Below are 26,559 nucleotides of genomic sequence, written 5' to 3'. Positions count from 1 at the left end.
AGAAATGAATCTTGGTTTAGCATCTCCACCAACCAAATTATTTATCTTTCAATAGCAATGCATTGTAGCCTTAGCTATTTTAAAGAGAAGTATAAAATAGACTTCAATTTTGTAAGTTTTTAAGGAATTGTTTTGTATGCAATATTAATATAAATGTGTGTATATGTGTTTTCTTGTTAGGTCAATGTGAACCAATTACTTTGGAACTTTGCATGAATTTGCCCTACAACCATACATATTATCCAAATTACCTTGGCCACAGGACTCAAAAGGAAGCCTCCATTAGCTGGGAGTCCTCTCTGTTCCCTGCGCTTGTTCAAACCAACTGTTACAAATACCTCATGTTCTTTGCTTGCACCATCTTGGTACCAAAGTGTGATGTGAATACAAGCCAGCGTATCCCTCCTTGCAGGTAATATGATGGGATCACCTAAGAAGCTAAGAAGCTCTGTATTTAACAAATTACATATTTAAAAGGTAAAAAAGGAGGGATTCTAAGAGAATACTTGAGTGAGAACTCATTCTTGAAGTACTAAACAATGGAGGAATGAACTGTCTTTGGTAATAGGTCATGTACTTTAATCAAATAAAATCATATGTATGTCATTTTGGTTGATTGAGAAGAGTTTTTAAAAAATGCGAGTTAGCAGAAGACAAGATAGTTTCTGCCTCTTTCTCTGGAACATTGATGTGATTAAAATGCTGTCTTCTGATAGCTCTCAGAAGTTAGAGACAGTACACAAGGAGTGGCCTGAAGAAGACATAACACCATTGCCACAGATTGGACAGGGAATAGACATTGCTGAGGAAATTATACCCGCTTGAATGAAATAAGAGACAGTGTATCAAAAGTGTGGCTCGGACTTAAGATATGAGTGATATCCTATGAGTTAAGAGCATTACTATGGAGTCCACTGTCTGATTCTAGCTCTGGCTCTTCTCTACCTGCGATGTAGCCCAAGACAAATTTCTCAGTCTCTCCCAGCCTCCGTTCCTTTACTTGTAAAATAAGTATAGTAATGGTTGTTGGGTTAGGTTGTTGTGAGATTAAATGAATACGCATAAATGTAATGTACCTTCGATTGATTTTAAGCCCTGAGTAAATAGTACCTCTGATGATAGGCCAGGAATACAACTGTTAGTGGCAGTTTGGCCCTTCTCCTATGACATGTGTCAGAGAACATGCATGTACGAGATGGCCCTCTCGGAGGTGGGTTGCTGCTTTCTCTCCCTAGTGCTGTTTTCCATCAAGGGGTAAACCTACAGATGTGCTTGTCTACATGTGAGTGGTAATTATGGAAACCATATGCTGGGATCAGAAGTCACTTAGAGGTTTAAGAAAAAGCAATAATATCAATATAGTGGACAGATGGGAAAACAATAAATTATATACCGACTATCAAGTGGATAACAAGGTAGGGGGCACCTATAGAGTTGGGACAGGAAACAATAAAATTTCAAAATGACTCGGGGAACTGAACAATTTGTACAACTAGAGAGAGTAAAACAATGTTGGCATGTGCAAATGTCATTCTGAAAATTTCTTTTAAATCTCTTTAAAAGTATTGTTAATAAAATATCTATCAATTCTATGTTAAAAAGTTATTTTTAAATTTTATTCTACTTTTGCTGAGGTCAATGATTATGAATAATTGCTGTTAATAGTACTTGACAATTTCTTGTCTTTGACTTTCTTTTCGTATGTATTTTAAAATTTCACTAATGCAGTATCCTCTAGAACAAATTTACATTTACAGATAATTCATAATTTCAGGGCTTAAGTTTCATATTATAATGCCTAAGCTGAGCCTGATCCTGAAATGTTTTTCAGTCAACATTTTCACGAGCTTCTTTTAGATACTTTGGCTCTGTTTCTTAGGTTTACACATACACACACATCTTTCATTGTCAGGGCCAACAAAATGAATTGAACATTTTGATATTTATTTATAAGAAAAATTTTATTATGAAGCAATACATAGTTCTTTTGTAAAGTCTGTTTATTGATCTTAAAATTAGTTTTTAAGTTATGAGTTGGACAACTCTAACATTACTAAGCCCTTACTATGTGCTGAATAAAGTACTTTTGCCCTCTCGTCCTCAAAATTACCTTTTGAGGTGGCCTCTATGGTCAGGGCGCCATCTATAGCTGAGCATCACACAGGTAATGGTAAGAACAGCGCCTCCTGCAGTTGCAGTGCTACATATTGTACTATTTCCATTTTATAGAAAAAGAAAGGAAGTGGTAGAACCAGGCACTATACACTCTTCTATATAAATTAAGTATTATACAATTAATTTAAAATATCAGCAGCAATTGAGTTACATACTTTAAAAAATAAATCTACAACAAAAATATTCAGTCCAACAGAAAGTTATTGAACACTATTGAACTTCTCATTTTTGCAAAACTAATATGAGAAAGCCATGGCTTTGTCTTCTCTCCAAATCTCTAGGCCAAACCAGCATCGAGTTATGTTCTGTCTTGTCATGACTTAAATCTAGACAGAGCCTTCTTTGAAACTTACCCATTTGATTGCTAATCATTCCCTACCTTGTGGAAATTAGCTTATAATTTAAATTTCAAAACTTTTGAGAAATTAGAATGTATTTGAAAGGAAATAAGAAATTTGCCTAAGAACTTTAGTTACATCTACTTTAAAAAACTATTTAATTAATTTCTTGGTATTATATTGAGACAAAACCATGTCCCCTCCTTCTCCTCCCACACCCCTTAGAAAGTAAAGACATCTTTCATGAGACATGTTGATACTTCAGCAGCTTAAAAATATTCTGGGTACAAATGAGAACACACATGAAAGCACCTAGCACAATGCTTAGTATATCTTTTCTTTAAAAACAAACTATTTTAACGAATTTGAGCTCAACAAAGATGAGTTTGGGAGAAGTACCAAGCTTTTCAACAACATTGAACTAAATTGTAGAAATGAAGGTAAAGAAAACCTTAGATAAACCAGGTTGGCACATGCAATGGCTCACGTGGCTGGTCACTGGAGAGAGAGACCTCTGAGGCTGAGATTCCATGACTGTAGGTGGTAGACTATCCACATTGATGTTGGGGATTTCCCTGCTTGGAACGAAAATGTTGGAGAATGAGTCTGTCTGAAAAACGAAAGAGAAAAAAATGAGAAAAGCAAACCACAGAAGGGAATCTGTGTTCTGAATGTTGTTTAGGGTACAAACCTGCAACTAGTAGACAAATAGGTCCTAGAGATCTAATGCATAGTATAGTGAATATAGACAACGGTACTGTATTGTAGTCATCAAACTTACTAAGAGTCTGGATCTTAATTATTCCAACCACACACAAAAAATGTTAATTTTGTGTCGTGCTAGAGGTGTGCTAACTACAACTACAACAGCAATCTTATTATAGTATATAAATGTATCAAATCAACATGTTTTATGCCTTAAATTTACATAATGTTATATATTTCAAGAGAAAACAGAACAATCGTCTACTTCTGTTTCTGCAATGAAGTTTCTTTTGTTGAAAGTATGTTGCTGGAATGTGTTCCCTTTGTAGAGATATTACTTGCTTTGGTTTCCCAAATACCTACTATGTTTCTGTACATCTACATATTTTGGTATACATACTCACACACACACTCTCATACACTCACACACATGCATACACATTCACACACACACACACACAGTCTCTTTCTCACACACACACACACACACACACACACACTACACATACACATACACATACACAGTATTAAAACCCGGCAGATTCCTAACACAGGTCTCAGATGTAGCTATTTCTTCTTCTAATGTTTTGTTTTTCTTGTTCTCTTAGAGCACTGTGTGAGCAGTCCAAAGAACGCTGTGAATCTGTTCTCGGGATTGTGGGCCTACAGTGGCCTGAAGGCACAGATTGCAATCAGTTTCCAGAGGAAAATTCAGACAATCAAACCTGCTTAATGCCTAATGAAGATGTGGAAGGTTAATTTTTAAATTAATTTGAGTGGGGTATCTAACATGGATTAAAAATCAGCTACCTTTTTTGAAGTCTCTCCATAGCCGTTGTTTTTTTTTTTTTCTATTTAGTTGCCAATCAGGCTGCACAGGTGAGTGAATCTACGAATTTGATTGCTTTGAAGAATTTGGTACTCACCTGTTGGACATTGTTTTCGTTTTAAAAATAAATTGCAGAGATGAATTTAATATTCCAGGATTCAACCACACTTCATTTTAAGCACATTTAACTCACAGAGCCCGTTATATATAGGTGCTGCTTTTATACCAGGGGTCCTGAAGGTAACGATCAGGCCTTGGCTCCTTCATGTGCAAAGCGTTCGGAGAACTTGGTAGTAAAGGATCTTCAGGTAAAGAGATGGAGCCAGGGACCTGCCTGCCAGGTGGAAAGACTGGGATAGAAAACAATTTTGGTACATTAAGGGCGGCTGGCTAGTTAGAAGCATTGACTCCACAGGACATTTTAGGCTCTGTCAATTGTTAGGTCCTCCATTCTGGAAGATAGTTAATTTCCGGAACAGCTGATCTGAAGAGATGATACCACAGGTGAAGGGGGAAGATGCTGATAAGCAGACAGAAGAAAGCATGTTAACTTTGGCTGGTTCAGCGTCTTAGAGAAACATCTTTACCTTCGGCAATAGCTCCTCAACGGCACCCCAAACTTAAATAGATAAATTAGCTAATGGTTCTGAGTTTTCTGTGTACTGACAGTAATATGACTCATTGCTTTTAAACAGAATGTTCACCTAGTCATTTCAAGTGTGGCTCAGGACGGTGTGTCCTGGCTTCTAGAAGGTGTAATGGCGAACCTGACTGTGATGATGACAGTGATGAAGAAAACTGTGGTATGTATGTGAGATGGCACTTTTCTTGAATGTACACTAATAAGTGTTTAGGGTAAGGGAGTGTGTTAAAAAATGTCAGCTGTTCACTAATGGTTGTAAGTAGTGATTATAATTGAATGCTAATATATTTTCCTCTTAAATTATCAAATGGCAAGACATGAATTGATATTTCTCCTGTTAACTCTATTGATTTTCCCTAAATTACACTTCTGTTTTAACCTTGATGATATATGTACAAACTCTTCATAAAAGAAGAAGCACTTCATTAATGTAAGGAATTATTTTTATTATTAGAGATTATAAAGCTGTTGTCATCTGTTTTAAAGTCAGAAAAATAGTATCTTTGTATATCTTTCCCATGTTGTTAGATAGGCGTCTATATATACACAGACAGAGTTCAGGCTCTAACATACAAATTTAATTGGGATTTATTTTCATGCCCTCTTTGATTTTGTCTCTGTTGGCAAAGGATAAAACTCTTCCTGACATTTCTGCCATTAAGTTCCAAAGTCACCAGTGGAAAGGCCAGAAGTGCCAATAGTAATTTAAGTGGAGCTAATTTCCATTTTGTTTCTCTGCAAGCTTTTGTACTTGTAACCTCAGAATGTGTCAGGGCATAGAAAACAGACAATGCTCTTACTAAACAATATTCTGGAGTAAAGCATTTTCTGCTAAATATATTGACACTTTTTGCCATCGAAAACACATAAAAGCAATACATCTTTTAAAATCATTTTATTCTTTTGGTCTTTTAGGCATGAAATATTTTTTTTCTTCCCAAAATAAATTTTCCATAGTAAGCATTGCCCTTCTGGTCTAGATAAAATGTCACAAGCAATCAACTGAAATCCTATCAGCTGCTATAAATATGGACGAGTGCTTCTTCTAGAAAGCTAGTGCTGTCAGAATAATGGTAAAATGACCAGGGAGGAACATACAGTATTTCAAGAAGCTACTGCTGTTTGCTCATTTGTGGTCTTTATGTAGAGAAATAAATAAAGACTCATTGAATATCCTTTATATAAGTGATTTATTAAGAATCTATTAGATTTATTTGCTAAACAATGACTTTGATGGGTTATGATATTCTGAGATGCAATTTAAAATGGATTATTTTAGATGATTCAAAGAGGTTACATGGTACTGTGTTGCGGGGTGAGGCTAGACCTAAGTTTGAAGTAAGGGACTAAATATTTAAGAAATGTAAAAGATTAGTTTTTTTTTTTTTAAAAGCCTTACCAAGACTAAAAGTTCTGAGTTATAGATATATATATTCTGCAAAAACTAAGAAAATAAAAATTTCAAAACACTATAGGATTTAAATGACCCTAAAATATGAGGTTTCTAGTTAACTAATGAGTTTTCACCCATGCTTTAATCACACAATCAAAGGCACACCAGAATGACACAATAAGTTGTCTAATCCCTAACAGACACTCAAAATATTGATGGCACTACTGAGAGTTCTAGTTAAGGAAAGTTAAAAGCGGGTAGGGAATTAATACATTTGGAGTTATAATAATTGCTACAATAGTATTAAGTTACGAGAAAACTCTCATTACCTTTTCTAAAGCAACTAATAATAAAAAATTTACATACATTTCCCTTTGGAATGCGTGCACACATTTGAATGCACATGTCTGATGCTCTGCGAGGACGTGACTCTCAAAATCATATAAGGGAGTCACATGGAGGAAGGCTTAAAGGAGGACTATTGGGAAATCATCTAGTTTCCACTTTGCCTACTTGGTTCATTTGTCTGTTTCCATGAGCCTGTATGGGCATAGCATCGGTCGTGCAAAAATGTCAGTTCCCGTGAAGCTAGGTTTTGCCTCAAGCTTCTTGTTTTTCTGATTTATTCTGTCCATTGTTGAGTTGAAAGCATTTAAATGCTTGGGTTTTACTGAATAATGTGACAATTAACTATTCACTCTTACACATCTGCAGTTTTCCCAGAACTTCTAACATTATTGGGTTTTCTCCTCAAAGCAAGACTTATTTAATTTAGTTACAAAATAATTGATGTTTTGGAAATCTGCCTTGTATCTCTTTGGCACATCTGCAGCAGGAAAACATAGTTACCAAGGTACACCATTAATAAATACACTTTTAAAATACATGCATTAGAATTTAGCAATGAACAATGTTCTGAAGTCTGCTCTTGTAAATTTCTGTTGTTGACGTTTTCATTGAGTAATTGCTAATGTAAACAACAATTGAAATTGTTGTCAGTATTAGAAATGTTTCAACAAATGTTTGGAAGTATGCAAATCTGAACACAATACAGAATTGCTTCATGGGAGGGAAGCCTAAAAGATGGGAATGGTTTGTAGACAGCGTTCTGTCAGAACAGAAGCCCTTCATTGTCTTAAAGGTTGACGGTTGTTAACTGAACATATACCATATAGATGGAGATGTCTGTAAAACTAGCGACTTGATGAAACAAGTTGATTTTCAATCTAATATTTTGGAAGTATTGATATTTAAGCAAAAAAGGCAAAGATCTGGGCAAAGAAATAAACGAGAATGACATAAGAGAAAGGAGGCCTAAGGAAAAGAACAATGGGGTTCTATTTCTGAGCTTTGCTTTCATTGCTATAGAGTTTGTGAGATTGAAGTTAGTTCATGCTAAGCCTATGGCCACAATTTGTGTATGCTACCAGCAGGAGCAAGGTGGTGCCTGGGCTGTCATGTGAACAGCAAATCTTCTCAATGGGGCAGTTAAATGAGAATATGGATAAAACAGTTTCTTTATACCTACTGTAGAAATAAAACCCTTTATCACATGAATACAGCATCACAATTACTAATTGATCACATTCTACATAAAAGCATATACTCCATAAGGAGAAAGATTGACAATACAAATGTTCAAATGTAGTAAGTGCATTTTTGTTTATCTTCAAATAATTAAAAAGCATCTTGTCATCTACCTTTGATCTCTTCTTGGACTCAAATAAAATAAAAACTTCAACCTGATCTTTTTTTGGAGTCAAACCCCTTTAGGCTGTATTTAAAGCCTCTGGCTCTGATATCTGTGGATTTTACAGCTTGATTTTAAGTTTTCCAAAGGCTTTTCTATTCATTTGGACACTTTAATAGTATTTGTGTAATTTCTCGCAAAGAAAGCCTTTTTTTTTAGCACTCCAAATAGCCAGGCTCCACGACTTTATATCCCTTTGTCTCTTTGCTTATAGAAGACATTGACTCCTTGCTCTGTGATTAGTAGAAGACAGAGCGAGAATCATTGTGTCATATCACGTGCTTTCAGGATGAATTTTCAGGATTGATCTCTAATCACACAATAGGGTTTAATTTTTCCATGTTAACAGAGAGACATTCTCATTCCCTTTAGATATTTTGCTACTTGGTTAACTCTTTGCTATCTTAACTGGTGTCTTGGGCAGGCAGCCCGGAATGACAGAGTGCTCGCATAGACTTGGACTTGGATTTAAATCCTGACTCAGCACTTAGAGGCTACGTGACTTTTGGCCAGTCACTTAACTTTTCTGGGCCTCGGTTACCTCACTTGTGAAATGTGAAGAACACTCACTTTAACCTCCACAGCTTGGAATGCTTATAACATGCCCGAATAGTCCTACCTGTCATGGTGCTAGGAAATCCAGGAGGCGATGCCCTTCGAAGGTCACCCCAGGGATTTCCCTTGAGGGAGGGAGTCCTGTCTGCCTTGTCCCTGCCTCTGACAGACCAAGGTCTTTTATACGGCAGAAGACAGCAGACCGACATGTCATGCCCAAAACATGAGCTGGGTAAAATCTCTGGTTCACGTAGCAAACATGGGCAGCAGGGAGGTGCCACGTCCTGGAGGTGGCACTTATTTTGGGGTGGATGTCCCCATCTCCAGTATTACAGTCACTGAGGGGGTTCCCCAGCCTGCAGTTTAAAGTTCTTTATGTTTCTTCATCCTCTTTATAGGATACTAGGCCAACACATTGAAGAGGATAGTTGGCACCAAAAGATGAGGTCAGGAATTAGGAGGACTCCTGAGACTTTTTAGTGGGTGCTCTAGGACTCCTGGAGCTGCTGTCCCTGATGGTCAGGCCCAGAGTTCAGTGCTGTCACTCTTAGAGCCAGGGGCTCCATTGCCCAGGGTCACAAGCTCTGGAGGGGCCTTCATACCTGCTAGGCCTGAGCCTCACTTCAAGGCTCCTGTGATCTGCTCTAAGGTCACACCCACGGCCACTTCCTGGGGCACATGCCAGTCCAAGATGGGTAGATCCAGACTGTTCCAACCTCTGCCAGCCCAGCCCTGGAACTCAGAATCACTTTGACCTCTTCCTCTTGTAACCAGCTCCTCCTGAAGATATTTTTTAATTTCATGCAGCTCAAATTAGCAAACCTAATGAGTAGGCCTACTTAACCTATAAGAAGTATAAGAAGCATCTGCCTTAAGGTGGTTTGTTGCTTCTATCTATGATAACAACTTTTTTTGGTAGAGAAAAAAGGTGCCCCAGTTCAGTTGGGAATTGCCTCTGGCAGGGAGGCCTGCTTCATAGAGTTTTTATGCAAATGAGAGCTAGAGTAAGCGAAGAACCCAGCAGAAAGCTTAGCATACCTAAGGTGGCAAACCATCCCAGTTTGCATGGGAATGAGGGTGGTTCTTAGCATGAGGAATGTTTAGTGCTCAAACCTAGAAAGTCCCGGGCAAACCAGGGTGTGTTGGTCACTTTAGCAACACTCTTTGGCCTTGATGAGTAATCGTTGTCGTTATATCTGCATCGGGTGGTTGTTATTCTGACGTCAATAATTATTACCTACAGTGACTATAAACATCTCAACCCATCCATACCTGTTTTTAATTTTTAATGAAATCATACCCTTTCCTTTAAAGCATACATTTAAAACATAATTACACCAAAAATGTCACTTTAAAGAGAGGGTGGTTTTGTCACACAAAATAATACTATCATCCGTGTGACTAATGTCTTGACCTGAAAATCCTACTTCATTTGTGCTCATCATAACTCCACAAAGAAGGTATTAGGCCACACAAACTTTTAATTAGAAAAGAGAAGATACAGAAGAGTAAATTAGTGCTTATAGAGCACTCATTTAATCTTTTTGCAACCTTGTGTAGCAGATATTATTATTACCATTTAAAAGATAGGAAACTGAGGTTCAGAGAAGTTAAGTAACTCATCCAAAGTTATACAGCTAGTGAGATTGGAGCTAGGATTCAAATACAGTTGTCCGACTCTAAAGCTGTGCTTCCCTCGCTTCTTTCCCTTCTATATAATGCAGATTGTCATTTTAGGAAGGATTACAACTCAAGATTTGCACCTGGATTCCAACTGGATCTCTCTTGCAAAGGCTGGATTTGGAGCAGTTTATTTACTTTCTTTAAATTTCAGCTTCTTCACTTGTAAAATGGTGATCGTAATACTGACATTGTGGTGTTCTTGTAAAAATTTAAACTCATATCTAGAATGTGGGTTTATAGTGAGTAATAAATATCTTTAATTATTGTCATTATTATCCATCTACTTTTCTTTCATCATCTCATTCCAAATATCCAAGTTCTGCGTACTCTAAGGCAGGGTACCTTGTCTGTGAAGTCAGAAAGATGCATGCTATTTTCTCTCATCCTCTACTACCATGTGGTGGGGTTTGTGCTGAGAGAAGGCAGCCCCTAGAGCTCTTTCTTGAATTCCCTTGCTCTCTGGTGGAACCAGCATCTGTGCCATTTGGTAGGAGCTGGGCATTGGAGGGCAGACTTCAGGCTCTTTCCTTGATCTCCAGGGACCTCAGGGACTATCATTGTCAGAACATTCAGGTGATGTCTGTATCCTCTGATAGCTGAAAACTCCAAATAATATCCTCGTGAATTCCTAGAGTAGATGTCCTTGGGCCTAAGACCATTCCAAATGCACAGCAAATAAAGGACTCTTACTATTTATTTCCTATATTTTTGAATGATGAAACACTGTAAAACTAATTAAATCTCATAGTATAAATTTCCTTCTTGGTGACTTATTTTGATAATTGTTTTCAATAAAAATTTTGGAAAAGCAGATTTTTTTTCTAATATAGATTCCAAGACACCTGAGCCAATCATCTGTGAAATTTCTCTGAATTATTTGTACTAGGTCAGATAAGAAATACCATTTTTTAAAGAAACTTTTTTTTTTTTTTTTGATCATTGCTTTGCATATCACTCGTTTTGAACTAAAAGATCTTTCCCTGGGAATGAGAGAGACTTTTTATTCCTTACATGAAATGAAGTTTCTTTTAAATACACATGTGTTGAAGGCCTGCCAAGTGCTAGTTGTTATCCTAGGTAAGGGTGTGAAGGGTACCCAAAGATGAATGGCATGTGGTCTCTTCCTTTATGTACCTCACAGCCTGGTGAGGGCCATGGATCCAACTGCAGTGACAAAAACACATGAGACTTTTGGCATATTTTAGCAGACATATGAGCCACGCTGCATTTGATTCAAATGGCATTTAAGATCATTGCAATTGCTTCTATTTCATAGGCAAATTACAGTTCAAGCTTATTGTCTTGATCTGTGCAAATCATGTTCTTTTCCATATTAATTGATAGTTTCTAACCTCACATCTTTGGCTACATTACTAGAGTAAGTAATGGCTTTCATACCTGGCTCTTAAACTAGTTTTGTAGGTGTTTGACATAGGAGGAGCCTCTTTTGCTAAATATACATTTGTTGACTGAAATTACATTTTAGATAATAAATACGTATACCACTAGGTTTTGGCATATTTGCTTAAAAGCTTAACTTACCATTTTATAGATGAGTTTTAATGTGTTGGCAAATTGACTCAGAAAGCAAAAGGAACAGCTGAACATGAATGTTAATATATAATTGCTTTTTCATTTTTTTCTCCATTTCCCATTTGTCATTTTTGATCTTCTTTTAGGAGAGCTACACTATTTATATTGCAGTATGGAGATTATCAAGTATTCCTACTTAAATTATCTTTTCCATAGTGTACAGGAGTCAAAACTCTAAGAAAATAAATCACGCCTTTATGTTATAATTTTTCTATATTGCTTGATCGAATTCATCTTTATTTTCGCCTCCACATCTATTGCAAATGACCTTTTCTTCTGTTTCCAGGCTGTAAAGAGAGAAATCTTTGGGAATGTCCAACCGATAAACAGTGTTTACAGCACACGGTCGTCTGTGATGGGTTCCCAGACTGCTCTGATCACATGGATGAAAAAAACTGCTGTAAGTACTTACGTGAATTTGTCAGCACAACCTTTTACTTTAAACACTAGTTACCTCTCATTTTGAATATGAGCTATAAATTTGGAAGTATGTATCAAAAGCTTTTAGTATGTTCAGATCTTTTGACCGAAACTCCACTTGTAAGAATATGCCAAGAAAATAGTCAAACATATATTAAATATATGCACAAAGATATTATCCTAGCATTATTTATAAAACAGAAAAAATAAAATACCACAAATATCCAAAAAATAGGGAACATAAAATCCAACCATAAAATGAAATAATATGCAACCATTAAAAATCAAATTCGAAGAATAATTTCCCCTAGTTTCATTATATATCATTAGGTGAATAAAACAAAATATAAAGTATTACATGTACTATCATCCTGGTTTTGAAAGAACATTTACCTACATATGGAAAAAGGTCAGAAGGGAAGGTCATAATAAAAAGTTTACAATTATAACCCCTGGGTTGTGGGATTATTAAGTTTCTGTGCTTTTCTATCTTTTCTACCTTTTCCAAATGAATGGCCACTACTTTTAAATTAGTAAAAAATACATATCTCTTGAGATGTTTTACCTACTAGTTACAGAATGCCCAACTAAAACCAACTTGAACAGTGAAGACATTTATTATCTTTTATTACCATTTGTATCATATATGACATATTATCATAGTGAAAGCCAAACGTAGGGGAGCTTCTTGAGGCTGGGTGCAGGAGTTCGGCACCTCTTTTTTGATTGATTCTGTTAGGCTTGACCTTAGGCTAGCTCCCACAAGGGTCAAAGGTGGCTCCCCAAAGCACCTGGGGTGCTTTTCTCCCTTGATCATATCCAGTGGGAAGGAGTGAGAACCTTGCCCTCATCTCTAGAACATCAATTATGTATTCGCTCAGATTAGCTAGCTTTGAGCAGGGTCCTAGCTAGCAGTCAGGAGCCTTTGAGTGGATTAGAAAAAACAACATTTAGACAGCTGAAATGCAAAAAGAAGTACTTCTTAGAGAACCAATTAGAAAAAGAGGCTGATTTCTCCAGGCTGCCTCTGTCCCAGGCCAACACATGGCCTGGCCAGCAGGGTTTGGGCAGGAACTATATTGCAAAGCACAACACACAAAACCATAGACCAAGACCTCGGTCTTGGATCACATGTTTACTCTTGGACTAATAACTGTACTTGGAACAAAACAATCGTAGTCAGAAAAATGCAATGTCTCACTTAAAGAAATCAGAACCTCTGGAGCTAGGGATGGGATGAGGGGAGTTGCTGAACAAAATCAGATTTCCTTAAAAAAGGAGGAAGAAAGGAGATAGATGCTTTGTAGGCAATCAAGGAGTTTTACTATGATTTTTAAAAGCCCAAGAAAGAATTAGGATGTGACTCAGAGAGTCATTTAATAGTAGAGATGTAAAAATAAATAAACATTATCCATATATGTGGACATTGCTGGTTTTCATCCTATGGTGACCAGTGTGCTCATCCCCACTGTTCTGTGAGTGACACTTCGGATTTTAACCTTGTTTTTTAATCTGCGGTATTTCTGCTGCTCTGGGTATCACTTTTTCAATCATTTCGTTAGAATTAGAGAATCTAATTCTCTTGGAGAAAGTTCTGTTTAAATGTTTGTTATTTGTATGGATCGACATCTATGAAATGAGATTTTACCAATTCTGTTATTCAATACCTGTTTGGAAGCCTCAGTGACCTCATCTTTTCTTCCTTCCATGGTCCTATGGGCCAATGATCATGTACACGCTAGTGATAATCACATGTATCTGTAAAACGTTTCTGTCTTCTTGTTTCTTGTTCCTTGAACCAGCGTTTTGCCAAGATGATGAACTAGAATGTGCAAACCACGAGTGTGTGTCACGTGACCAGTGGTGTGATGGTGAAGCCAACTGCTTAGACAGTTCAGACGAATGGGACTGTGGTAAACTCCTTGTTTCTACCATCTGCTGTGCCTCTAGTGCCTGTCAGACATTTAAGCTAAATGAATCCTAAATGAGTTCATGGATTTTACTAACCAAGTCTATCTATTTTGCTTTACTATTGTAACAGCTGATAGTAGTGCTTCGTATGTGTTATTTCCAACTCATAGAAAATTTCCCTCAAGTTATTTCTCTATTCGTAATGTCTACATTGTGTAAAAACATTTGGGTTCAAATCATTATGACCTTGCAACTGCCAGAATATAATTTTTAAATTTATCACCCAGCTTCAACAAAGATTAGCATGCTGTCATTCTTGTATTATTGACACTCCCTGGAATAGGATGTTAAAGTGGCCCTTCTGTCTTTCCTATCTTCAGGCTTTCCTATCTTCACATCCCAATGGGACTTCCAACTATTACTCCCTTAAATGGATGGGACTTAAAAGCATCTCCCATTATTATCTCTGATGCTGCGGTTTATAATTTTGAGTTTGATTAATTCTGTTGTCCCACATTCATCACTCTTCCATTCACTCACCTCTTACTTCAGTCTTTTGCATTATCTGGCCAAATCATAGTTATCATGTGTTTTGTCATTAATTGCTCACAAATGACCTGTGGTTCATTAAGTACAGAGGATGTTCTTTTATAAAATAGGAATTATAAAATATTGATTCCCATGTACATTCTAGAAGGAAATGATATAGAGTTACAACTAGCTCCTTATAATTTTGCAAATAAACCCATGGGAATGGACCCTGTTTCTAGCCATCTTCTAAGTAAATATAAGTTAAGGACTGCCTGTCTCTTCACTAGAGTCTACAGTTCTCTGAAGGCAGAGAACATTTCTAGTTCACTTTTTAGTCCTCCACCACACTGAGAGCAGTGATTTGCACAGGGTAGGTATTCACCAAATGGTTCTTAACTAAAATAAGTAAAAATGAATACATGCAAGTGAAGCAGAGGCATGTAAATTTATCATTTAGTTTCATGAGAGGAAATGTTTTTGATTAGGGTTTTTTCTCTCTTTTTTTTTTTCAGTGTCCCTCTCTAAAAATGTGGACTCCTTTTCATTCCTGACTGTTTACAGATCTGCCACAGAACACCTCGTGTGTGGGGATGGCTGGCAGGAGACCTTGAGTCAGCTGGCCTGCAAGCAGATGGGTTTAGGGTAAGGTCAGTAGTTTGTAGCACTGATGAGTTTCCCAGAGGGCTTCATGAAACTTGGCAATAATAGCTTCCTTATGAGAGCAAAGTGAGTGAGTGCTCACAACAGAGCCCTCTACAGCAGGGGAAATGAATCAGTTGAGGGGACCACATTTAACTACAGGCACCTGCTCTGAAGAGTCTGGGTTGAAAGCCTGCCTTGATGAAACCTCTTAAAAGTAAATGAAGTAATTGCATTTTAAGTACTTCTGAAATGAAATGCTTTCATATTTATAAAGCAGTAAGATAGTTTTCTCTGAGGAAACTGGATGGGAAAATTTTGCAATTTTCCCCCAGAGATTATTGAAAATTCCTTTTTAAGCAATACCCGTTTTTAAAAAATAAATTGTGAAAAAAAGCTTGAAGTTGCTGGTATTTCAATTTACCCTGTGTAATGCAGAAAATGTAGATCAAGAATTAGTTCATCATTTTAGAATGAAAATATACTCACTCTGGCTTTGATACAAACACACTGAAGTAGATACTTTGAAAATTGGGTACTTGCTATTTTGTGGGGTTTTTTTCCAGTTTTACCAGGGATGGTAGAATAATAAATGAAGAGTCTTAGAATATATATGTGTGTATATACATATATTTTTTCTTTTGTCTCAGATGTATGTGAGATTTGAGGGAAATTTAGAAAAGAGAAAAATAAAATATAAAGGAGTTATATAATTTTAGAATAAAAAAATAAAATAAATAGCATTTCCCATGATTTTACTGAACAAACTTAAAACAATTTTACAGTGATGAGTCATTCAATTATGAGATCTCAACTAATAGCATTTTTGTTATCCCAGTTTGAAGAATTATGTAAATCCCAATGTCTTCAGTTTATTTTCCCATGTGAAAAACCACATCTTTGGAAAATTGGGTAACTGATGTTAATCTATAATAAAAGAACTTTAAACTTACCAAAATAGAAAAATTATATTTGCCAAGATCCATTAAATTATACTTGATTTTCACAACTTCATTTTGTCTATATGAAATGGAATATGATTTGATCAGAGATAAAGAAAAGCTTTTTATATGTGCTTTATTTTCCTCTTACCAAGACACAATGTTATTTTTTAATATGAAAACTTGATTACATAATGACAGATGATTCCACTGAGAGTTCTAAAAGAAAGTCAGAACTACAAAGATTTTAAAACAAAATAAAATTCCTTTGACAAGCCACTCTTTTTCTACTGTAAATAGAAGGGATTTCATTTAAATATTCTACTTTATATTTTTTTCTAATTTTTTGCATGTTGGATTTTTTTTTATTGTGGTAAAATACACATAACATAACCATTTAATCATTTTTAAAAAGGATACAATTCAGTGGTATTTAGTATATTCACAATATTGTGCCTAATGTTTTTATGCATCCATCCATATATCAGTACTTCATTCCTGTTTATGGCTGAATAATATTCCATCGTAGTACTATACCACATTTAAAAAATCTGTTGATTCATTTATAGACATTTTGGTGGTTTCTTCTCTTGGCTATTTTGTGTGCATATTGCATTTTAAAAATTAATCTTTTTATTTCATTTGTTCCATATCCTTGACATAGTGAAAAAATGTCATTTTAATATTTTAGATATTTCTAGATATTTGCAATCTAAATTTACATTTAAATTTAAAAAAATAACTTTATTTCACAGAAGGGCTAGGAAAATCTGAGAGCACAGTATGGTTGGAAAACCATAACCATGAGGGACTACATTAATGGATAAGTAGTGATGTCTTCCAAGGAACTGAGTGGGAAAGGTAATCCTAGTATTTTTGTACTTTTTGATTGCCTCCAAGTTTACTCTTCAGTTTACTTGTGTGGCTTATGAATTGACAGAAATCTGGAGTGCCAGGTTGGAGCAGGAATGAAGATGATGGACAAGATGAGACCAAGTTTCTGCTGAGGGGATAGCCCACTTAGGAGCCGCTCTGTTAGCAATGTCCCTGGAGTGCTAGTTCACAATCCTGCCACTGATGCCTCTAATTAACTTGAAGTAATCCTGTGCCTTTGAGTTATTGTCTCTAGATTTAAAGTCTCTAATAGGAGGGTCTGTCTGGCCATGACTAGTCATTGACCTGCATCCCAGTTGTCAGAGGAAGGGCGAGGGGGTAGTTGTCCTCTTCAGCCTCTGGAGTGAAGCTGGCCTTCCTTTGTATCTTCGAACATTCTCTGCATTAGAAATTTGAAGTTTATAGAACAACCCCAACTAATTCAATTCAGTATCTCCTTCCTATTATGTTTTGATTATCTGCTTATGGGCCTTGTTCTGGAATAGGCATTATGTGGAAGATGCAAAAGTGAATAAGATAGTGGGGAAGACATATGAACAAACAAGCAAGAACAGAAAGTTAGAAAAAAAATTCAGACTTGTTGTCATCTGAGAATTGTTCATTTATAGCATAGCACATGGCATTCCTATTAAAATTATATAAGGAAAATACTCAACTCTAATATTACCTTGAGAGTCTAATATAAATTCATTAATTATTCATCATCTAGTAAACATTTATAGACAAAAGTATTGTGGTGTGGTATCCAAAACTAACGTATCCTAACTCCAAATATGTTATTCATCAACTTGAGAGGGGACATTTTGGAGCTCATTAAAAATGAAGGTCTACACCAAATTACATGTCTTGCAAGGATTCTACCAAAATGCTTTCATGATAGAAGCAGCTGATTAAAAACACCTGCACTTGGAGTTTTTCAAACCTAAATTATGCCTCCCATGTCTAACAGCACAAATGCTAGGTTCTAACTAAGTGCTTGTCCAAATGAGAATATTCAGAGTTCTTTGCTAAATCTGGAAAACCTTTTACCTCCACCTGCAGGTATCTCTAGAATTTACTCCAGCTTGGAAGTATGATGCCTATTTGATTAGATAAGGCTATAAATCAAGTTACTAAATTCTCATGACAGTATATGGACTTCACTACTGGCATGTCCAGTATCAAAAACATATGGACGTTTATTTGACCAACAATAGAAATTAGAATTTAGACTGCCTTCTAATACTTGCCAAATGCTCAGTTGAGACATCTGGTATTTGAGGAAGTTGGTCTAAGGGAATGTGACTCTCTGTGTCTCTTGACTTCAAAAACTTTATCTCTTTATAAAGTTAGGTTATCTAGAAGCAGACAGTACTATTTTGACAAAAAATTCCTTTAAGGAGTTAGTGTAATTTGACTTTATGCCCTAATCTTCTAGAGTTGGTTAATAGAAGAAACATCTTTTGTAAACATGTTTCTGTGTCTTGGGCAAAGTCACAAAAACAGCACCTATTATATAACCTAATAGTCCCTGATATAAGGGTTTACATTATAATTTTTTCCTACTCCCAGGAAAAAGTTTCTAACTGCAGATTTCATTTGTCATATAAAAACTATTTAATCCAGGATAGTTTACTTATTAATTGACTTCCATGAAGCTCAAAGACGGATTCAGTTCTTTGTAGTAGTAAATTTAGCCCAGGTGGCTGGTCCTGTAAACCATGGGAAAGAAACTCAAAACTCTGTAGTCAGCTTGAAAAAATTGAGGTCTATAATTCATATACCATAAAATTCACTCTTTAAAGGGTACAATTCAGTTGTTTTTAGTATATTCACACAGTTGTATAATTATCACTACTGTTTAATTCCAGAACATTTTCATCAGTTGGAAAAGAAACCCCATGCCCATTAGCCGTTACTCCCAGTTTCTCCTTCCCTCGGCCCTGACAAACACTAATTTACTTTCTGTCTCTGTAGACTTGCTTATCATGTACATTTCACACTGATAGAATCATACAGTATATACCTATATGTCTGGCTTCTTTCAAGGTTCATCCATGTTGTAGTACTTCATTTCTGTTTATGGCTGAATAAGGATCCATTAGATAGATGGATAACCATATTTGATTATCCATTCATCAATTGATAAACATTTGGGTTGTTTCCTCTTTTTGGTTCTTATTAATAATACTGCTATGAACATTCAAGTGCAAGTTTATATGTGAACATATAACAAATGGTTTATGTTCGTATTCTCTTGGGTATATACTTAGGACTAGAATTACTGGGTCAAATGGTTACTCTATGTTTAATTTTTAAAATAATCACCAAATTGTTCTCCAAAGGAGCTGTACCATTTTATACCCTCACCAACAAACACATGAGAGTTTCAATTTCTCTATATCTTCTTCAATACTTATTATCATTTTATTATAGCCTTTATCTAACTAAAAGAGATCACTGATTATTGTATTGATAGTAGGCTCTAAGGGGGAGAGCAAGGATAGGAACAGGAAAACTAGTTAGAAGGCCACTGAAGTTAATTCAAGTGAAGGATTTTTGGCAATTCAGATCAATATATTAGCAGAGGACATAGTGATAAATGGCTTGATTCTAAATATATTTTAAAAGTAGAGCCAACAGGACTTCCTGAAAGATTGGATGCTGACTGGGGGTTGAGAAAAGTTAACAAAGAGTCAAGAATAACTTAAAGAATTTTGGCTGGAGCAACTGGAAAGATGGGATAAAAATAAACTGGATGGAGAAGATGTGAATGGAGTGAGTTTGGAGAGAAAGATCAGTTCTGTTTTGGATGTCCTAAGTTCGGTATGTCTATTAGACATCCAAATGGAAATGTTTATAAGGCTTAAATCTGGAGTTTGTTAGAGTGGTCTTGACTGGAGATATATATTTTGGAGTCATGTGAATACAGATGATATAGATTTATGGGACTAGGTGACATAACCAAGAGTGAGTATAGATAGAGAAGATAATGTAGGGCCTAGCCTAACATTAAGAGGATGGGAAAAGAGAAGTAGAAAGCCAAAGGAGATGAGAAAGAATAACCAGTGGAGTAGGAGTATGTGATATCCTGGAAACCAAGTGGAGAAAATGTATCAAGGAAGAGGTAATGGTCAGTTGCATCAAATGCTGCTGAGAAGTCATATAAAATAAGGACTGAAGACCAAGTATTAGTTTCAGCAATGTATATGTCATTACCATGAACAATTTCATTGGCGTGAGGGGGCAAAAACCTAAGAGATAACGGGAAGAAATAAAAAAGAATAAGTATAGAACTTTTTTGAGGGATTTTGCTGCAAAGGGGAACAAAGAAATGTAGTCAGAGACCGGTGGAGGAAGTAGATGTTTGGTGCCTCCATTTCCATGAAAGCACTCACTATCTAAGGATTGAATTCTTAATAGAGCCCAATCTACCATAGTGCAAACATCACGTTCAGTCATTATAGACTGAATGTCTGTGTCTCCCTCCTATCCCTGCCAGAATTCGTATGTTGAATCGTAATCTCCAGTGTGATGGTTGTAGGAGGTGGGGCCTTAGGAGGTGATGAAGTCAAGGGAGTAGAGCCTCATGAATGGAATTAGTGCCTTACAGATCCCAGAGAGCTCTCTGGTGCCTTCTCCAAGAGATAGCCATCTATGAACAAGGATGTGGCCCTTCACCAGACACCAATCTGCTGGCACTCTTATTGTGGACTTCCCAGCCTCTGGAACTGTGGGAAATAAATTTATTTTGTACAAGCCACCTAGTCTATGGTAATTTGTTATAGATGTCCTAATGAACAAAGGCAGAAATAGTTTTCTGTTAAAAGTCTTCTCTCATATTGTGTATTTTTTAACCAAATAACTTTGTACTATTTTTCCCAACTGGTGACCCACTATAAACTAGTTCATCTTTCTACAACTTCATATACCTTCATATAGTTATTCTTTCTGACTGGTTTGTCTTTTTCCTATGTTCTATGGGCACATTCCTTTTTGCCTCTGCCTCTGTAAATATATGCATCATTTTCTACATTTTCTATTCAAATTCTTCTGGGTCTCTCTCAAGCCCCATAAATTCTATAAAGCCCTTCTCATCTCCTTCATTTTTCCCCCTTGAACCTCCTGTAGTACTTAAAAATTGATACTAAATAATTTCTCTCTTAATTCTACAATGTCATATATTATTTATATATTTTGTATTCTTCGTTTTATTTCCAGAATAGGTTATATAACATAATAATGACTAAGCTTAATTATGTGTTAGGCTTTTCTGAGTACTTAATATGTATTATTTCAGTTTATTCACATTCTAATCCTGTAGGATAAGTAGTATTGTTATTTCTACTTTACCTATGAGGAAACTGAAGCTTTAGAGGTCAAGAAACTTTGCTAGGACACAGAAAAATAGGATACAAGTCTGAGCAAGAGCCAGAGGCATCTTGGGTACTAGGAGTAGATCCCCCACAGGACTCAGTTGTTCACTAAACATGACCTGATAGGTATGGCCGCCCAACTTCTTAAACACAAATTCTTTTTAGTATTGCTTTACATGGGAGTCTTGTGGCAAGTCTTAATACCACCTTGCGATCTTATCATTGTGTGATTTTTAAGTAAATAGCAGTGAGGAGGTGGGGGGATAGGAGAAATTTATCATTCATGATCACAGTTCAAGTGTTTTTAACTTGTTAAAATGTCACTTAGAGTAATAAGTAGATGCTTGGCATATTCTAAGTAGAACTCAGCCGAAGCGAACTCATAAAGTGTTATTTTCTTTCACACAGAAGATTTGTAATTTTTCTGGCAGACATGTAGCTTGGGCACAGATAATTAATTTCCTACCCATTTCCAAGAAGCTGCTGGTTAAAAGACTGCCTGGGTGAGAAGAAAATCATAGAGTCCAGCATGTGGGTTAGTGTTTTTCGGAACATGCTATTCTGAGATCAGAAAGAATAATACTTTTCCCGAAAAAGTGCTACATCATAAAGAAAGAGAAAATGTTTTTTAAGTTCTTTTGTGAGACCATGAGTATGTAATAAACAAAGCAAGAGAAGTCTACCAGTGGCCTGAGAACATTTTGATATGATCACTAAAAAGAAAGCTCTGCCAAGAAATTGGGAATCTGTGAGCAGATAGAATCTCAGACTGTCAGATGAGTTAATAATTTATGAAATTAATGGAAATTTCTCAGTGGTATAGAGAAATTCACCATTATTAACTAGACTAGACCAATATGAGGTCATGAATTAATTAGACTTTTTTTTTAAGTCACTTACATTCCAATTTGCAGATAAAAAGTTGATGATTAAAAAGTTGATTCACATCCTGATTTATAAAATCAAAGATGGTTTCCATGAGTTCTCCAGAATTAAGTACTGTTAAGACTCAGCTTTAGCCAAAAATATCAGGGTAATTGTGAGCAAGAGGATTTTGGAATGGGAAGAATTAATCTCCATAATGTCTCTAGGTGCATCCGATTTCCCAGTCATCATAATGAATATAGCATTGTGTCTTAGGAAAATAAGAATGTGATTTATGACTTAAGTGATCCATTAGGAATTGACTAAAGAGGCCTGTGTTACTTCTGTTTGAAGTCCTTATATGGTGGCATCCTCATTTTGGAACTATACCAGGAGACTCCAAGTGGTAACTTCTGCTCTAGTATGTTCTTCATGTTGTCTTTGAACCTACTGCAGTTTGGCTTCCTTTTACCTCCAAGGCAGGACTGATATTATCTACATGGCAAACCCACTAGCCTTTTCTCATTTTCATACAGTTTGAACTCAAAATCCAATTTTCTGAGCTGTAAGACTGCATAATATGACCCCTGCCTCCCTCTCACTTCACAATGTTCTAGCACTCTCTACTTCTCCACTAAACTTTAAAAAATATTGACTTCATTACTGTTGTTCGAATACTGCAAATTCTTTTCATCTCAGGGATTTTGCCTTCACTGTTCCTTTTGCTTGAAACGCTGATCCCTAGACCTTCACATGATTATCTCCATCTCATCATTCTCTTCTCAGCTCTTATATCAACCACTTAGAAAGGCCTACATTCTTAAAGCAGCTTGCACCCTTACCAAGTCACTCTCTATTTGCTTCTTTTGTCTCCTTCGAAGCGCTTACCAGCATCAGAAGTTATTTTCTAACATGTTTGTAATTTCTTCCTCTTAGTAAAATAATAGTTCTTTGGGGGGTGGGGGGTGGATTCCATCTATACAACACCAATGTGCTGTCTTCATTTTCATTCCACTTTCTCAACCCATAATCATCAGTTTTAACCCTTGGTCCTGCACTTCTCTCTTGCTGTTAAAAGTAAAGAAGACTTTGGTTTTGGGGGATTTGTGCTGACTTCATTTTTTTTAAGCAGTCCCAACATAAATATGACACGAGCATGAGAAGCTTTGTTACTCAACACCAACGGACTTGATGAGAGTGGGACAAGAATGGGCCAAATTACCTACAGATCTGATTACTCACTTAATCTTTGAAATATATAACTTCTTTTAGAATATCAGGATGTTTCAAAATTCTGGATAAGTTTTATATTCTTATTTCTCTGTGCGTGTGGGATTATACATTGTTTTTATATGTCTTAATGCTTCACAATTCAAGAAGCAAATTTGAATGAACTCCTTTTGCTTCTCTGCGCAGTACTGCCTTTAGACCCTGAGCAGTGGGCCTTGCCCTGGGCCCCGTGGTTCAGAGCAATGGTTCTCAACCAGGGGTGGCCCTGCCCCAAGGGAGCATTTGGATGTCTGTAGACATTTTTGATTGTTGGTCCAGGAGTGGTTGGGTGATGCCAACATCTAGTGGGTAGAAGCCAGGGATGATGCTAAACATCCAATAGGGCTCAGGACAGCCGCACATAGCAAATAATTATCTGGTATAAAATTTCAATAATGCCAAGGGTGAGAAACCCTGATTTAGAGGAACCACTCTGGCCCTCCTTCTCCAGCCAGGCTTCACCCATGGGGCAATAATTCTGTCAACCAAGGAGTTATGCTCACCTAGAGCCTGGCTCCTGTTCTAGAGCAATGTTTTCAAAGTGTGATCCCAGATCACCAGCAAATGAGCACCTGAGATCTTGTTAGGAAGACAACTTTTGGGGTTTCATCTCAGACTTACTGAATCGGGAAATCTGGGCAAGGGACCAATAATCTTAGTTATAATAGGTCCTCCATGTAATTCTGATGAATACTAAAGTTTGAAATCCACTGTTCCTAGGAGACCAAGAATTCTATATTTGAACCTAAAAAAATATTTGTCAAGATAGGAAAATAGAATACATTTTTAACTGCTTGTTAACTTGATTTATAACATCTAAATACAGACATGTGATACGTGGGTTTCCATTTGTACTCTTGCTCTAGGCCCCCTGAATGTTTCAGATGGGTCTATATCTGTGTCCTAGTTTTCTCAGGCTGTCAAATGAGGGCATTGGATTAGATCATTGCTTAAATTTCTTTTTCTGCCTATGATTTCGTGGCTACCATAGGAGAATGATAGGGATCTGACTACATTCTCTGCACGGACTCTCTTAGGAGACGGTGACTTTGAAGCTTAGTCACTGGAGAAATGTTTTTTGCTCTCTGCACAACAGGATTTCTTTAATTTGTCTCTTGATAATACAGAAAAAGTTGTTACGTCAAATGCCTTACTAATTGTCAAACAGAATTTGAGCAGCTATTAATTCTAGCTATTAATGGCATGATTTATGTTTATACACAGTATTAAAAATTAAAAAGTACAGACACATATTCTTGATAACTATGTAAATTGGCATTACTCTTTGAAGGGGAAATTCATACTATTAATCAAAAATTTAAATTTTGATTCAATAATTTTATTTCTAGGACTTTATTCTAAAATGATACTTCTGTATGTAGGCAAAGGTGAATGGTTAAGAGTGTTAACTGCTGCTTTTCTGTTAGTATATCCAAAAATTGGAAACAACCTATATGTTCATTGAGAATGGATTGGTTAAATAATGTATGCACATCCATATAACGGAATACTATGCAGCTGTAGAAGAACATGGCATATGCTATTGATGAAGGATGGCCACAAAGTATTCAAAGTGTTGGCGTGGTAATCTGACATCAGACCTCTGGGATTCAGATACCAGCTCTGCCATCTACTTGCTGTGTGACTTCGGGCAAGTTACTTATTCTCTCTTTGCCTCAATTTTTTCATCTCCAAAACAGGGAATAATAATAAGGCATATTTTACAAAGTCGTTGAAAGAATTAAATAAGATAAAATGAATTAATCTTTCAGTGCTTGGCATATACAAAGTAGTTTAAAATGTTATTATTATGCAAAGACTTCAAAGATAAATCATTAAACAAAAACCTCATCAACACTAAACAGAATAATGTGTATAGATTTTAAAAAAGTATATATATATAAATTATTGAAATAGCTTGCCAAAGATACTCAAATGCTATTTCCAGAGGTCGTTTCTATACGTGAGATGGGAGGAATATTTTTTATTGCAATGTTTTTTATTTTTTCCATGCATAAATATTAAAAAAGTATATATATATAAATTATTGAAATAGCTTGCCAAAGATACTCAAATGCTATTTCCAGTGGTCGTTTCTATACGTGAGATGGGAGGAATATTTTTTATTGCAATGTTTTTTATTTTTTCCATGCATAAATATTACTTTTATAATTTTAAAATTATTTAAAGAAAAAACCAAGAAAAATGCTCAGATTCTGTATGATGGCAGAAATAGAACCGTATGGATTCACTATTTTTTAATGAGCCATAGAATGACATTATTAGTGCTGAAAGATTTACTTTTGTGCACAAGAAGGATGCTAGTGTTGAAAGATTTCACGGAAAACTATTTTTTATAATGATTCTCCCCTCTTCTTAATGATGAATTTCTTTGATTTCCACTTGATGTAACGAAGAGATTCAGGCTAAATTGCCATTCTTGTTGGAGGCTAAGGAATGAAATGTTAAAATGTCCAATATGCAATGCTCAGTAGAACCTTTCCTTGGGGTAACCGAAGGGGCCTTGTAAGGTGAAAGACTGAGTGTCCTTTGCAATATTTTTTCTATCCAGCTTCAGTGTAAATCTTATGCTGAATTGTCCTTCTTATGCAAGTCCGTTGTGGCCCTATGAATACCTGCCGACAGAATGACTTGATTAAACAAATCTGAAGCTGATCTTCCTTTGGCTTTTTGCCAATAAAGTGCCTGGATTTAGGAAGCTACAGTTGTTCTATTGCAGAAAGGAATTCTCAGGATGGAGATATCAAGAGAAACACCATGTGTGTAACATATGGCCTCTGACTTTTATACTCTCCATCTTACCATGCCACCATGTACAGCACTTCTGGGATTGATAGGAAGCCAGACTCTCATTTTGGTTGAGGAAAAGAAAAATTCTCATTTTGCAGTAGGTTTTGTGAAGTCTTCAATAATCTAACAGTTCATTCAAGTTTCTAAATACATGTAAATGTTGTACAACTCTTTTAAAAGTGTGGTCAAGGTTTATGCCATTTGTTTCAAAATTGATTGATTAGAATTCATTATTAAGAATTTTTTTGTTTTTAATCTTC

The 26,559-nt window shown here is 36.1% G+C and overlaps 1 protein-coding gene across 1 annotated transcript in view; it reads left to right on the top strand.

Annotated features, from left to right (window-relative positions):
• CORIN (corin, serine peptidase) overlaps nucleotides 1-26,559 on the top strand; it is a 220,577-nt gene that overhangs the window by 171,827 nt on the left and 22,191 nt on the right. The window contains exons 10-15 of the mRNA XM_023532241.1: nucleotides 181-412; nucleotides 3,827-3,972; nucleotides 4,743-4,850; nucleotides 11,951-12,064; nucleotides 13,887-13,997; nucleotides 15,039-15,168. Of these exons, the coding sequence (XP_023388009.1) occupies nucleotides 181-412; nucleotides 3,827-3,972; nucleotides 4,743-4,850; nucleotides 11,951-12,064; nucleotides 13,887-13,997; nucleotides 15,039-15,168 (841 nt within the window). The remainder of the gene's footprint in view (nucleotides 1-180; nucleotides 413-3,826; nucleotides 3,973-4,742; nucleotides 4,851-11,950; nucleotides 12,065-13,886; nucleotides 13,998-15,038; nucleotides 15,169-26,559) is intronic.

The sequence above is a fragment of the Pteropus vampyrus genome, unplaced genomic scaffold, assembly GCF_000151845.1.
Source record: "Pteropus vampyrus isolate Shadow unplaced genomic scaffold, Pvam_2.0 Scaffold79, whole genome shotgun sequence".
NCBI lineage: Eukaryota > Metazoa > Chordata > Mammalia > Chiroptera > Pteropodidae > Pteropus > Pteropus vampyrus.
The sequence above is the reverse complement of the archived record's forward strand: the minus strand, read 5'-3'. Positions and strand labels throughout refer to the sequence as shown.